Source organism: Mesocricetus auratus, unplaced genomic scaffold (assembly GCF_017639785.1).
Source record: "Mesocricetus auratus isolate SY011 unplaced genomic scaffold, BCM_Maur_2.0 Super-Scaffold_100676, whole genome shotgun sequence".
NCBI lineage: Eukaryota > Metazoa > Chordata > Mammalia > Rodentia > Cricetidae > Mesocricetus > Mesocricetus auratus.
In genome coordinates this window covers 40,477,598-40,491,060 of record NW_024429266.1, presented here as the reverse complement: position 1 = coordinate 40,491,060, position 13,463 = coordinate 40,477,598, and the positions used below count along the sequence as shown (strand labels likewise).

General features: G+C 37.8%; 1 protein-coding gene and 1 long non-coding RNA gene across 3 annotated transcripts in view; one reads left to right on the top strand and one right to left on the bottom strand.

Annotated features, from left to right (window-relative positions):
• LOC121136796 overlaps positions 1-3,242 on the top strand; it is a 42,783-nt gene extending 39,541 nt beyond the window's left edge. For both annotated transcript variants that reach the window (XR_005873934.1, XR_005873935.1), the window contains exons 4-5: positions 478-789; positions 3,154-3,242. This is a non-coding gene — a long non-coding RNA (uncharacterized LOC121136796). The remainder of the gene's footprint in view (positions 1-477; positions 790-3,153) is intronic.
• Positions 1-13,463, bottom strand: part of Hmcn1 (hemicentin 1) — a 423,434-nt gene that overhangs the window by 60,285 nt on the left and 349,686 nt on the right. Inside the window, 9 exon segments of the mRNA XM_040738098.1 lie at positions 524-688; positions 863-984; positions 2,192-2,348; positions 2,669-2,796; positions 3,163-3,307; positions 4,475-4,616; positions 5,877-6,013; positions 7,912-7,993; positions 11,419-11,615. Of these exon segments, the coding sequence (XP_040594032.1) occupies positions 524-688; positions 863-984; positions 2,192-2,348; positions 2,669-2,796; positions 3,163-3,307; positions 4,475-4,616; positions 5,877-6,013; positions 7,912-7,993; positions 11,419-11,615 (1,275 nt within the window).

Below are 13,463 nucleotides of genomic sequence, written 5' to 3'. Positions count from 1 at the left end.
TCAAGAAACACACAAATTCTCTTAGAACAATACACGCACTCCTGAAATCATTCAGTTAAGTCAATTTCCCCTCAGTACTACACATTGTACAAATTATGGCTATTGCAGTTGTCAAAAAGTAAATTTCAGTATTTAGTACCCAAAATTTCTTGCTAAGTTATATGAACCTTATGAAAAAGGAGCTGATTTTAGTCAGATAGTCTCAAGATAGTGGAATCCTATCTTTGGCACTACATGGTTTTTAAATAAACATTTTATTTGGTCAGGGGAAAAAGTGTGACTCTCAGGTAAGGAGAGAATTTGCTGAGTCTGCAGTTTAGTGTACATGTGACCATGCTTATAAGATCAGTTTTAGATATTATGTTATTTTTCATTTCTAAGCTCCCCCTTTTAAAATCTACTTCCCCTTCTTATCATAACTGCATTTTAGGAATAAAGTTTTTTTTCTTTTTCATTTTCATTATGCTGCAACAATAGGCTGCCGTCGCTAACTACTACAATTGGGAGAACATGCTTTTGTTACCTGAGGACAGAATCCGATAACCGTCGCCTCTAGGAAGCAGTCTTATGCCATTTTTGGTCCAGTGAATTGTGGGAACTGGAACTCCAGAAGCAGTGCAGGTCATGACTGCTGGGGCCTGTCTGGTTACCAGGAAATCCGTAGGCTCATCAGCTATGGCGGGAGGAACTAAAACAGCAACAAGAGAAAACCGCACTTTTCCATTCCACTGCTTACGTATTCATTCCCGAAGCCATTTTGTCCCCCTTCTTCCTGATGCTCAGTGTCAAGTAAGTATAGAACTGCTGCGTGGCGAAAAGACAGCAGTATGCGTCATTCTATCTACTTTCAAGCTGGTTCTACCTTGGACAGTGAGATCCACTGTTCTCTTGTCCTCTCCGGCGTCACTCGTCACAGTGCATTCATAACTGGCAGTGTCATCCACAGAGGGGGAAATAATTACAAGGGAACCCGAAGAAAGGAGCCTAGAAGAGAGATTCCACACGTGAGATTCCATACACTAGCTTCCATGTATTGTGCAGGAGTAAGGAGACCCAGATTAGCTGAGAGAAAGGTTCCCCCTGTGTGTTAAGTGAGCATCATTATCTGATGCAAATTTTGCATGTCAAAATTTAACTTACATGATAAAGGATCTAACCCTTTTGTAAGTAAGAAATAGCTGCCTGGAGGAATTGCTTGAACACTGAATCTTGCATTTTCTGAATGATTGTATCATAATCATACTACTTCTCCTAGTGGAAAAAATATATTGACAGCCACTATTTAGTAGCACAGGATGTGTCCCTGACTCCATCTGAAATGCTTCATATAAAGCATCTTAAAATCCACTAGCAAAGTTACTGGTACATCTCCAACAGCCACGTAGGGCTTGTTTACTGAAAAGTTGCACATTTTATTTTAAAAAAGGTTGGAAATCAAAATCCATATTAAGGGAAATATTTTCTACCAACTGGCCAGTTCTTTACTCTTTATATATTTACTGTCCCTAATGATGGGGTTAAAATGTTGGTTATTTAAAAAATGTTTCTAAATGCTAGGTTGAATTGTTCAATGGAATCATGTTTGTGGCATTATACTAAGGGAAAGTGGCCAGGCACAGAGAAGGCTCTGTTTTCATTATATATTGAAGATAAAAAGTTGAGCATGGGTAGTAGTGGTGCATGCCTTTAATCTCAGCACTCAGGAGGCAGAGGCAGGCGGATCTCTGTGAGTTCGAGTTTAGGGCTAGCCTGTTCTACCTACAGAACCAGCTCAAGCTACACAGAGAAACTCTGCCTCAAAAAAAAATCCAAAACTGAACTTCAAGCTTGTTTCCAAGAGCCAATCACTAAATATTTACCAAGATAAAAAAATCCCAAGGTAAACAAACAAACCTTTGGGCTAACAGATTGATGAGGTAGAGGGACGTGCAATAAAAATGACACAGAAACGCAGACGCATAGAGGGGGACATCTGACAGTAACTTTCCAAACATTTCAAAATAGATGTTAGAAGCGATTTTTAATGTTCTCAACACAGAGAAATGCATGTGTATGGGGTGACAGATATTCCAATTATTGTACTGTTGGATATTTTATCCAACTGCATTAAAATATCCAACAGTACAATAACTATATACAACTGTGTCAGCTGGAAATGAACAAATACTTAAAATAAATGAATTAATCTTACCTGTATGAATTTTGATTTTGATCCACATTAAGAAGATGCCCATTTTTTCTCCAGCTGATGGATGGTTTTGGTATCCCAGTAGCTTCACAAGCCAGAGTAGTTTGGATATTCACTGTTACTGTTACATTGGTAGGACCCAAAGCAATAGATGGAGGAACTAAAGCAATAAGAGGGAAAAACACCCAGCAAATAGCAAATTATTTGAAGTGTGTCTGATGACCTGGAATTTGTTATTAATAACTTGCTATATAACTAAGGCACAGTAAAGTATCACAAACTGTACAATGGTGACACAGGCCACAGTAAAGAGATAGCACAGCCTTGTCTTATTCATAAGGCAGTGGATTATCTTAATTAGCCTTTGACATGCAGGTCTTCATGAGATCACTAGTTTCAGTTACAACAAACAACCAAAAACACAAAACAACAACAAAAATTTGACTCAAAGACTGGATGCTTTTTGTAATGTATATTTACCATGGACTTGTAAATCTATTCGCCTACGGTCTGTACCAGCCACATTGGTCGCCATACACAAATACCGTCCTGTATCTGTGACATGTGTTGACTGAATATGAAGGAATCCATTTTCCATGATGGAGTATCTATACGAAAGATTAGAGATACATCCTTCTGAATCAATCCTTTTCAATTATTTACACCGTGACTCAGATAAACATTAAAGATTTGGTGAAATCTACTGTGAATCCTTTTCTGATTCAGGTGACAAATATTTACAGTGCCCTTGGAGGAGGGGCAGGATGCAGTGTGAAGGTGTGTATCAGCAGGCTTGTGGTCTTGATGGATCATGGGAATTATGCTGGCAAAATACTGAATTTGATTCTCATCTTAGGATGAAAATATTAGTTCTAAACATAGTAAGAACAAAACAACGCATTAGAAAAATATTTGAAAGACTCACATTTCAATTTCTCATTATAGTATTTTTCTTCCCCTTTTAGAACTGTTACCTTGCATGGTTCCCAGCTAGCACAGCCCCATCCTTCCTCCATGTTATCCTTGGAGTTGGCACACCTTCAGCAGAGCATTCCAGAACAATTGACTTGTTTAAGAGGGTGACAAGACTCTGGGGACCACCACTGATGCTTGGAGGAACTGAACAAGAAACAAACACAAATCTAGTTAAAATAAATAATACAGCTTTCACTAAGAAGCTGGAGATGTAAGGAGAACTTTGAATGAAGTGATTAACTTTGTCTATACTAATCTAGGTTAGAATAAATAGAATTAAAGTCTAACTCTTGAAGTCTTACTCAAGACATCCTGCATTTGAAAATAAAGAGTAAATGGGGAGAATTTAAATCCTTGACACAGTATGTGAAACCTGGCTCTCTGTGAGAGAGGCGTGAGTAAAATTCAGTTTCGGTCTGATGTAAATTAAAGTTGATATTTCTTATTTCTCTTTAGCCAAATAATGGTCCAAGAATGTTAATGCTGGAACAGCTTCACTTTAAATAAAGAACAGAAAGTGGGATGTTTTAATGAAAAGCACATCTGTGGCTAATCAAGAGAGTCCCAGAACAGACATTTTATTAATCATAGAGTTCATGTGGGAATACAAAACCTGAACTTTAATTTTAATATTAGAGACATTAGTTGTGTGGGTCATCCAGTATGTTGTAAAATTTCTTGTGCTAAAATCCAGAGGGGTTGTTATGGAGGGAAATCTACATATCTTCCTGAATATTGACAGGTTTTGGCAGCTAGATATGTATATTTAAGAAAATTGCAGTATTATGACAGTTTTAAGCAAACTGTACCACGGTGAGTGTACAGTAAGCTATCAAGCCACCAGCAATAAAGGCAAATTAAATGATGGGCTATTTGTCATGTGCAGATGTAGTATGATGGTTTCCTCTCAGCTGGATAGCGCAAACCATCTGGATCTACTAATATTTCTGTGTGTGCATGTGTTTGTATGCATGTGTCCGTGTGGTGTGTGTCTATGGGTGTGTATGTGTACCTGTGTGAGAATGTGCCTGTGTAAGAATGTCTGTGTCCGTGTGTGTGTGTGTGTGTGTGTGTGTGTGTGTGTGTGTGTGTGTCTGGTGTATCCTCTATGATACTGTAATATACCTCAAGATCTACATTTTGCGGTTGAATTAATTTGCAATATTGGTCGAATATCAGTCTAACAAAGTGCTATTTCCAACTAAATAGTATGACCACAAGGACTCATTTACTAAGCTCCTGAAAAACATTATCATGTATTCTAATAGTATTGGTAAAATAATCAAACTGTGAAACAGTAATTTTTCTTACCATTTACAGTGAGAATAAATTCTCTTGTAGTCTTTCCTGCAATGTTGCTGGCAACACAGGTATAATTGGCTGTGTCTCCCAAGTCTGCATTATTAATTTGCAAGTATCTTCCTCCAGACAGGATTCTTACTCGAGGTGTTGCCTGGATTCAGAAAGTAAAATCTATCATCAAAATGTCAATGAAATAAAATAAAACATTATTTTATTTATCTTAAAGGGTTCTCTCTCTCTCTCTGTGTGTGTGTGTGTGTGTGTGTGTGTGTGTGTGTGTGTCTGTGTGTGTACTTGTGGAGGACAGGCGAGATACTGAATCTTACAGGTGGTTGTAAGGTACTTAGCATAGGCACTAGGAACTGAACTTAAGTCTTCTGAGAGAGTAACAAGCACTCTTACTCTTTTTTTTTTTTTTTTTTTTTGGTTTTTACGAGACAGGGTTTCTCTGTATTGTTTTCGAGGCTGTCGGTCCAGCCTGGCCTCGAACTCACAGAGATCTGCCTGCCTCTGCCTCCCGAGTGCTGATTAAAGGCGTGCGCCACCACCGCCCGGCCTAGCACTCTTACTCTTAATCATTGTGTCATCTCTCTCCAAACCACAAAACTATTTTATAAGCAACAAAATTAATAAGAAAAAACCATAGACTTATCATCTGACAAGTTTTGCTTATGTAATAGCTAACCTTTCTTTCACTATTTCAATGATTTTGGTGAAGTCAATGTACAGTGCCTCCAATTAAACAAGGACAAGCAAGGTAGGGTGCATGATTCAAATCAAGCCTTTCTTAGCCCTCTCTAGGCCCTTTCCTGGAAGCTAGTGACTCAAAGAGTTAGGATAAAGAAAGCCTTCAAAGTTAGCTTTCATTTGGCTGTAAATGGCCGGCGAGAATCCTGAGCTGATGCTCTATTGGCGGTAGGCATAACTTAAGTGTAGGGAGCTTTAGAGAATGTTTGACTGTTCCTTAGGGTTCTGGTGCCTGAAACCTGTATGTGGGGATATTATAGATATGACAGGTCACCCCTGAGTCCAAATTACAACCAGAGAAATTCAGTAACAGCTCCATCCTGGAGACGTGGTAGACCTTCTTTTGAGCCCTTGATGGCTTCTAGCCTTTTAGTTAAACAAAGAGCTGAGAGTTTAATTCGCACTTTCATCTACAGGATTCAGTAGATAAAACCATGTGTCAGTTTCCAAAGGGTCATAAGTCTAAATATCTGTGTTTTCACCCAATCAACTACTAAGCAAAGACTAGAACAGGAAGGCAGCACACTGAAGGCCCCGGTGCCTGCCTGTGCAGCTGTGACTAACTACTACCTGGAAGTGACTGGGTTTTCATTGCTTAGCAATGGCTCCTCAGCTGCTTTTTCCTTTTACAAATGAATCTGTAGAGTCAGGCAAGAGGGTTTACCTGTAACTGCTCCCCATTTTTGAGCCACATGATCACAGGTGGAGGCACTGCATCTGATTTGCACTCCAATGTCACCTGTCTGTTCCTTAACACCGTGAAGTCCTGGGACTCATCCATTCCAGCAATATTAGGAGGCACTAAGCATAGGAACACAACATTGAGTGCACTTGATAAACTGGATGTAAATTATCAGTGTCCAACAACAGCTAGGTCCCCTGTATGATATAAGGTGTGAACTTCAACTGTTTGTCGAAAAAACGACAAACAGCTGACTCAAGCTAGTGGGAGCTCATGGACTATAGACTGACATCTGGGGAATCTGCATGGGACCAAACTAGACCCTTTGAATGTGGGTGACAGTCATGTAGCTTGATCTATTGGGAGGAGTGCTGGCAGTGGCCCTAGGGCCTATCCCAGGTGTATGAACTGGCTTTTTGGAGCCCATTCTCTATGGTGGGATACCTTGCTCAGCCTTGATACACAAGGGAGGGGCTTGGTCCTGCTTTAACTTGGAATACCAGGCTTTGTTGACTCTCCAAGGAAGGCCTTACTGGCTCTGAGGAGTGGATGGAGGTGGGAAAGGGGGGATTGGGGGGACAGGAGAAGGGGAGGGAGGAGGAACTGGGATTGGTATATAAATTGAAAAATACAATTTCTGAAATAAAAATAATGAACTGGATCTTTAATTTATCACTTTATCAATTAAATAATGAAGACTTTAATTAAATTAATTAATTAAATCAATTAAATAATGAAATATTCCCAACAATGACATGAATAATAAGATAACCACATCATTACCACCATTTGACAGGTGATAAGAAAATAGAAGCGCACAGGTGTCCTTCAGTCAGCATCTACACTGGATAATACTTTCCCCTGAGTATTAAAAATTATCAAATCAGGAACTGTTCACCATGACACATAGCGTTGTATCCAGCATCTACGCTGGATAATACTTTCCCCTGAGTATTAAAAATTATCAAATCAGGAACTGTTCACCATGACACATAGCGATGTATCCATTTTATTGATGGATACAGATATATTTCTTAGTAAATCATTTTGGATTTCCTTAGTAGGCCTAAATTTTGAATATGGATAGCAGAGCACTTCATTTCCAGATAATCTGCATGCATAGTCATTTAGGCTCTGAAAATTAAATGAAGATCTGTTTAGTTTTCAAACTATCCTCCCCATGAAGAATGTTTTAATTTATATATAAAAGTAATATTCAAAAGTGTCTCAATACAAACTTTCTGGAAAGTAATAAGGCCATGTTTTCCAAAATCCTTAAAAGTGTATATGTAGGCATGCATTCATGGGTAAACAAATAAGTGTACTGCAGAAAAATTACAAAGTACACATAAAACGTCAGAAACTGCCTAAATATCCACCAGCAAGGAATAAGATAGAGGCCAAAATTCAATCCTAAAAATGGTGCTATACAATAGAGGGCATAATTCAATCCTAAAAATGATGCTACAAAATATATTTATTGACATAAGAGTGTTCATCAAACCATTAAGTGAGACATAAAGCAAATTAAATTCAAACTCTGTTCTCTATTCTCACTTTTTTGTATTTGGTATTTAGGATCATCCTATGTTTCCACAGCCAGTTGCAAACTCTAGGCTTAAGCAGTCTTTGCACTCAACTTTCCTAGAAGCTGGGACTAGAGATATATACAAGTATGTCTAACTATGGCCACATTTTTGCAATAAAATGTTCACATGAAAAACATTGCATCCTTGTGTGGTAAGAATAGAATTATTTTTGTTATCTTCCCTATTGTAATTCATATTTGTTTACTTTAAATCCACAAATTTGAATTGTTTATATGAAAACAAGATGAATAACAGAAAATTTCACTGAACTACACCCCAAAGAGCACATAAGTTATTAGCAATACAATTTTTGAAACATATATTTTTTAGTTTATAGACATATGAGCTGCTATGAAATGTCCTGATCTTCTCTAATGTAGTTTCTAACGAGGTTTGTGTGTGGATCAAACACAGATCACAGAATTTACCATGTACTCTCACTAGATATTCTTTATCATCATCCCCTGCAGGACTGGATGCCAGACATGTATATCTTCCTGTGTCCTCCACCTACAAAACCCAAACAAATAAATTATACAGTGTTAGCATTCTAGTGTTGGTAATGGGAATGCAAATTCACTAGAACTATTAAGATTACCAACAAAGGCATAATAACACAAGGAAGTGCAACAGATGAAACACACTTTAATCATTAAGATCAGTGTTTTGATATTGCATGTTAGCTGGCATCTCTGTTAAGTATACAACTATGTTTAAAGGAATTTTAGAAATATACAGGAATATTAAGAATGTATATAAACATATATAGCTATGTATATCTATGTGTGTTTATTAAAGATCTAGTGCCAAATATGGTAGATCAGATGCTCAGTGTCAAATTTGAGGAAATTCACATCCATAGGTTCAAGTTTCAGACCATAAACTTCAATGACACAACTTTGGAAGGAAATATAGTATATTTATAAAAACAGCTGATAAAAACCCACCAGATAACTAAACCAAATAAATTAATACCACATCTTGACTCTGTCATTGAGATATATATGTAACATAATGTGGTTTGACGGAAGAATCTACTTGACTAAAACCCAAACCAATTATTTGAAAATCCTCATGGATGTTTTATGTTGGAAGTTGGTTTTCATCTGTATGTTTGGCATTATGTGGACACCACATCTGGAGATATTATTCTGGTAAACAGGCAGGTGACCTTACTATTAACAAAAAACATATTTTATAATGTAAGAAAGCCTTAGCCATCTCACTTATTTTACTACTTAAACGTTCTCAGAATATTGGCATTTTAAACATTTGTATATTCAAAATTGACTTTGTAGGTTATGAAAAAGATTGTTGTTAGGTTGCACACATTCCTTTGGAAAATTTTAAGACTAGAGTGATTGAAAAATGGTTAAAATACTTTAGACAAACATACACAAACATATCCTTTGAGTAAGGATAGAAAATGGCCATCAGGGAGAAATAGCTCAGTGTGGAAGAGCATTAGTTGTGACAGCATGAGGACTCGAGTTCAAATCCCAGCAGCTATTTAAAGAGTCACACATGGTTGCATGTGCCTGTAACCTGAGCACTGGCCTGTGAGGTTCCTGAGATTTCTCTGGTGAGCTACCCTAAATGAAAAGGCAAGCTTACAGCTCAATAACAGACACATCTCAAGCCAATAATGTTAGCATTAATAGAGGAGCACACCTAACACATCTGACACCAGCCTCCACTTGCTCTACCCACACTGCCTTGCATGTGTTACACACACAGACACATTGCTCTCTCTCTCTCTCTCTCTCTCTCTCTCTCTCTCTCTGTCTCTCTGTCTCTGTCTCTCTCTGTCTCTCTCTCTCACACACACACACGCATGCACACACACAGATCATTTTCTAGAGAATCACATTTGATTTTTCTTATTATGTCTTAAAAACTTTTAACTCTTCTCTGTCAACTCTTGTTCATTTCAGACAGATAAAATCTTTTACTTGTCTCCAGTTTGCCAAACTTGAAGCATCATGGGGGCTTCTCAAACTTTGCCTTCACCAGGAAATATTTCCAAACAACTTGTTTCTTTCTGTATACCCAGAGTCATTATTTATAGCTACAGGCTAATGTTTGCTCTACTGATAACATGTTTGAAACATGGCAAGTAGATGCATTGGAGAGTTGTTGACAGGTGCTGTGATTCAGGAAAAGAAAGTATAGTGACAAATCTGGATAAATGTATTTGATTATAGGATGGACATCTCTTGCCTTGGAGCAAGCCACAGACTTAGTTTTTTGACAGAAGATACCATTCAATTCAGAATTTGTTAAGCAGCCATTATGTGCGAGGCATAATGATATATAGCCAAGAAATACATCAGAAGACAAAATTCAGTATTGTAAAATCTAATGTTGGAAATGCTGTAACAGGTGTGCACAAAATGCCAAGACAACATAGCAGGAACAGCAGAAGCAGGGGCAAGCTCGAGACTTGGTCATGTTTCATTTCCCATCTCACTGTTGTTTCCAGTGGGGTTTTTTGCTCACATCCAGTGGTATCTTGCATGAAATTTTAATCCTTGAGGCAGAAAGGAAATTCTTGAAGAGTTTAGGTGAAGGGCATGGATTGAAAATTTCACCTGACCTTTCTAGGTTCCTGCTGTGTTTGGAATGAAAGGAGAAGGTATGTGCTCCATGACACTGATGGTGAGCTGTGCTGAGGTCTACCGGCTCCATTACTCACTGTAGTGAGTTGCTGTGACTCTTTCAAGATTATATGTTGGAAATGAAGACTTTCCCTCCCAGAATGGTCAGAAGTGTGAAGAGTGTGACAGAGCCCCAAGCCTAACATTATACCAACAGAGCGGAAAACACATGTTTATCTCTCTTCACCCAGTTTTCTTCCCCTCATCTTTTTTCAGATAAAAATGTAAATAACTTGTTAGTTTACATCATACAGAATTATTATATAACTAGCAAAAGTTCTAATTCATTTATCTAATTTTCATTGTTATGTAATATATTTCTATGGCACCAACATAAACATATTATGTCCCATTATCTTTTGAATATGTAATGGATGTTATCATCATCATCATCATCATCATTATTATTTTCATTGTTATTTTATCTGAAGTTTACAAATGAAGGCATTAGGGCTCTGATGAACAATCTTTGTGAAATATGGGTTGCTTTTATTATTAATATGAAAAATATAATATATCCTAGACTCATCTTTAATATGTTCATATTTCTGATCAGTTTTAATGAAGCAATATTAAACTACACAAAAGGGGATATACTAAGATATTTATTGAAAGAGAAATCACTTACTTGAACACCAAGAAATCCAAGAAACAAATGTCAGGGCTGCTCTCCTGGTCAAAACTGAAACCCAAAGAGAGAGAGAGTCCCCTCCCCCTAGCACTATTTACCACTGTATGTTCTACACTCTATGTACCTATGAACACACCCACACAGGAGTGTTCAGTGCTTACGGTTACTTAAAATCACTCCCTACACAGTTTCTTTAAACGTAAGCAAAAGAACCATTCATTTTGCTGAAAGATCATTGCTTAAAACATTGTTTCTCCAGTCTTCCATTTTGGCTAGTTCATTGTGGGGATCAAAAGTGCAGTCTGAAATCTCACATATTATATATTGGATTGCTTTCTGCTGGTTAGTAAAGAACTACATAGAAAAAAGTAAGAGCTTAAGGAAACATATTAACACTCAGAGCTTTGAAAATATGCTAAGTTAATGAGAAGGTATTTGATTTTCTTCAAAATATTATATTAGATTCTTTATCTTCCTCCTACTCAGTTTCCCTGTCATGGATACTACAGAGACAATCTACCCTTGGCAAAGCTGTAGGGATCAGTGATGTATTTAGAGGCACAGATGCAAATTATCCAATAGTTAGCATACACTAGGGAATAAGGAAGAAAAGCAGGAAAGGTAGTCATATGAATGGTAACATTTACTTGAGCACTAGATACTCGAAGGATGGCCCCTCCTTCCAGAATCTGCACTTGATCTGTTTGTAGGAAAGGTCGGCCATCTTTCATCCAGGAGACTTTAGGAGCAGGGATTCCAGAAGCGATGCAGGACAGCTCAAGTGGGTTGTTCACAATTACTGACACCTCTCCAGGTCCTTCAGATCCATTGATGTGAGGCGGCTCTAATGACACGAAATCAGACAACAGAAAAAGAAACTTGTTGGATAAAATATTCCTGATTTAAAAAGCTCAAAAATAGACTACTACTCAAATATGCATGACCACGACATAAAACTATTGGAATATAGAAACTAAAATGATCAGGCTGGAGAGATGGCTAAGCCGTTAAAGGCTAGGCTCATACCCAGAAATATAAGAAACTAAAATGATCATTCATAGATTGTCTTAGTTCTTCTCACTGGCAAGATTCCAAAAGCCTGGGGATAGTGATTCCTGCACGGAACATATTTGTTATGTCTAGGCAGGAGTGGCATTCTCTTTTACTAATTATACTTCTAAAATTACTTTCCTCCAGAGAAAGTTAAAGAGCATAAACTAAAAAGTATAAACATTGGGAAGAAACACTAAGGATCCTTGGCTTGACTGCTCACAAATTTAATCCTTTTAAAATGGACTTTTCTTCCAGTGATCACCCTGAAAGTTTTTGTAGCTCAGGCTTCAGGCTTTTGGGTTCATAAGGCAGTCAAAGCAGATGTTGGACAGCTCCGAGTGCGAGCTGAGTTTTTTTGTTCGTTTGTTTTAAATCAGGCACAGAGTTTAGAATCTAATTCATTATACTGAACCTGATGTTGGACTGGGTTTGAACTAGGAGTTAGCTCAGTGTAACTAGACAAACCTTCAATAGGAGGCAAGGCATCGAGAGATACCTTATAGCATTGTAAAGATACAGTGAGACTCGCCATGTTTGCTTGTTTACTTCTTTTTTGGTTTTTCGAGTCAGGGTTTCTCTGTACTGTTTTGGAGGCTGCCCTGGAACTCGCTCTATAGACCAGGCTGGCCTCGAACTCACAGAGATCCACTTGCCTCTGCCTCCTGAGTGCTGGGATTAAAGGTGTGCGCCACCAACACCTGGCCTCCACAGTTTTTTTTTAACTTGCGCATGTTTTATTTTAAATTAAGTGCTTTAGAAAGACACAGTCACTACTATCTCTCACATTATTATTGAATCATAACATCTTACATTATTATTGAAGTTTCCTCTTTAAATTTTTGTTAGCCCTCATTTTCCTATCTAGAAAAAGAGAACACAGCAAATCTATTCTCTGTCTTTTAGGCTCCAATTAGGAAGAAGTCACACAGACTTGTGTGTCTTAATCATGACCCAGGAGGTCCTCCTCTTACACTTGAACCCATATGACACATGACTGTCAACATATATTTTACATGCATTATACGATTGATCTATGGCTTCCTGATTAAAATATTCCAATAGCTGCACATAGCTAACTGAATTAAATGAAAACCAGTTTCTAAAGATTGTCACATTATCTACTTTAATATAGTTATGAGAGACCTAGACTTCAACAACTCTGCTTCAGTTGGCCCTGTCATTGGATGTTTCTCGAAGTCAACACCAACCACTACCTGTTCCTGTTAAGGTCTTATCACAATTCTATGAGTTCCATGAATCTTCCATGTAAAATCCAAACCCCGTTTTGTGAACCCTCTACTCTCCTGCAGTTCCATAGTATGCTTCTTGTTAAGAGGCAAAAGCGCTAATTTGGTTTTCTAGTTGACTAAAATCAATTCAATTCTTCATTATTTATTATTTGCTATATGCCAGTCCTATAGGTAGAAAGATTCATTGGCAATCTCTTCCCGCCGAGAAGTTTATGGTCACCAGGGTAGGGCACCAGCCATAACAGCATGGTTTCTATTGCTTTAAACTCTAGTCTGAAGATGTTACATGTGCTAAGTGAAGGCCAACTATTTGACTTTGTACTTGCCTCCTATGCCTTGTGCTCATGAAATAGTGGGAATTGTCTCCACTCAGACTACACAAGAATTTA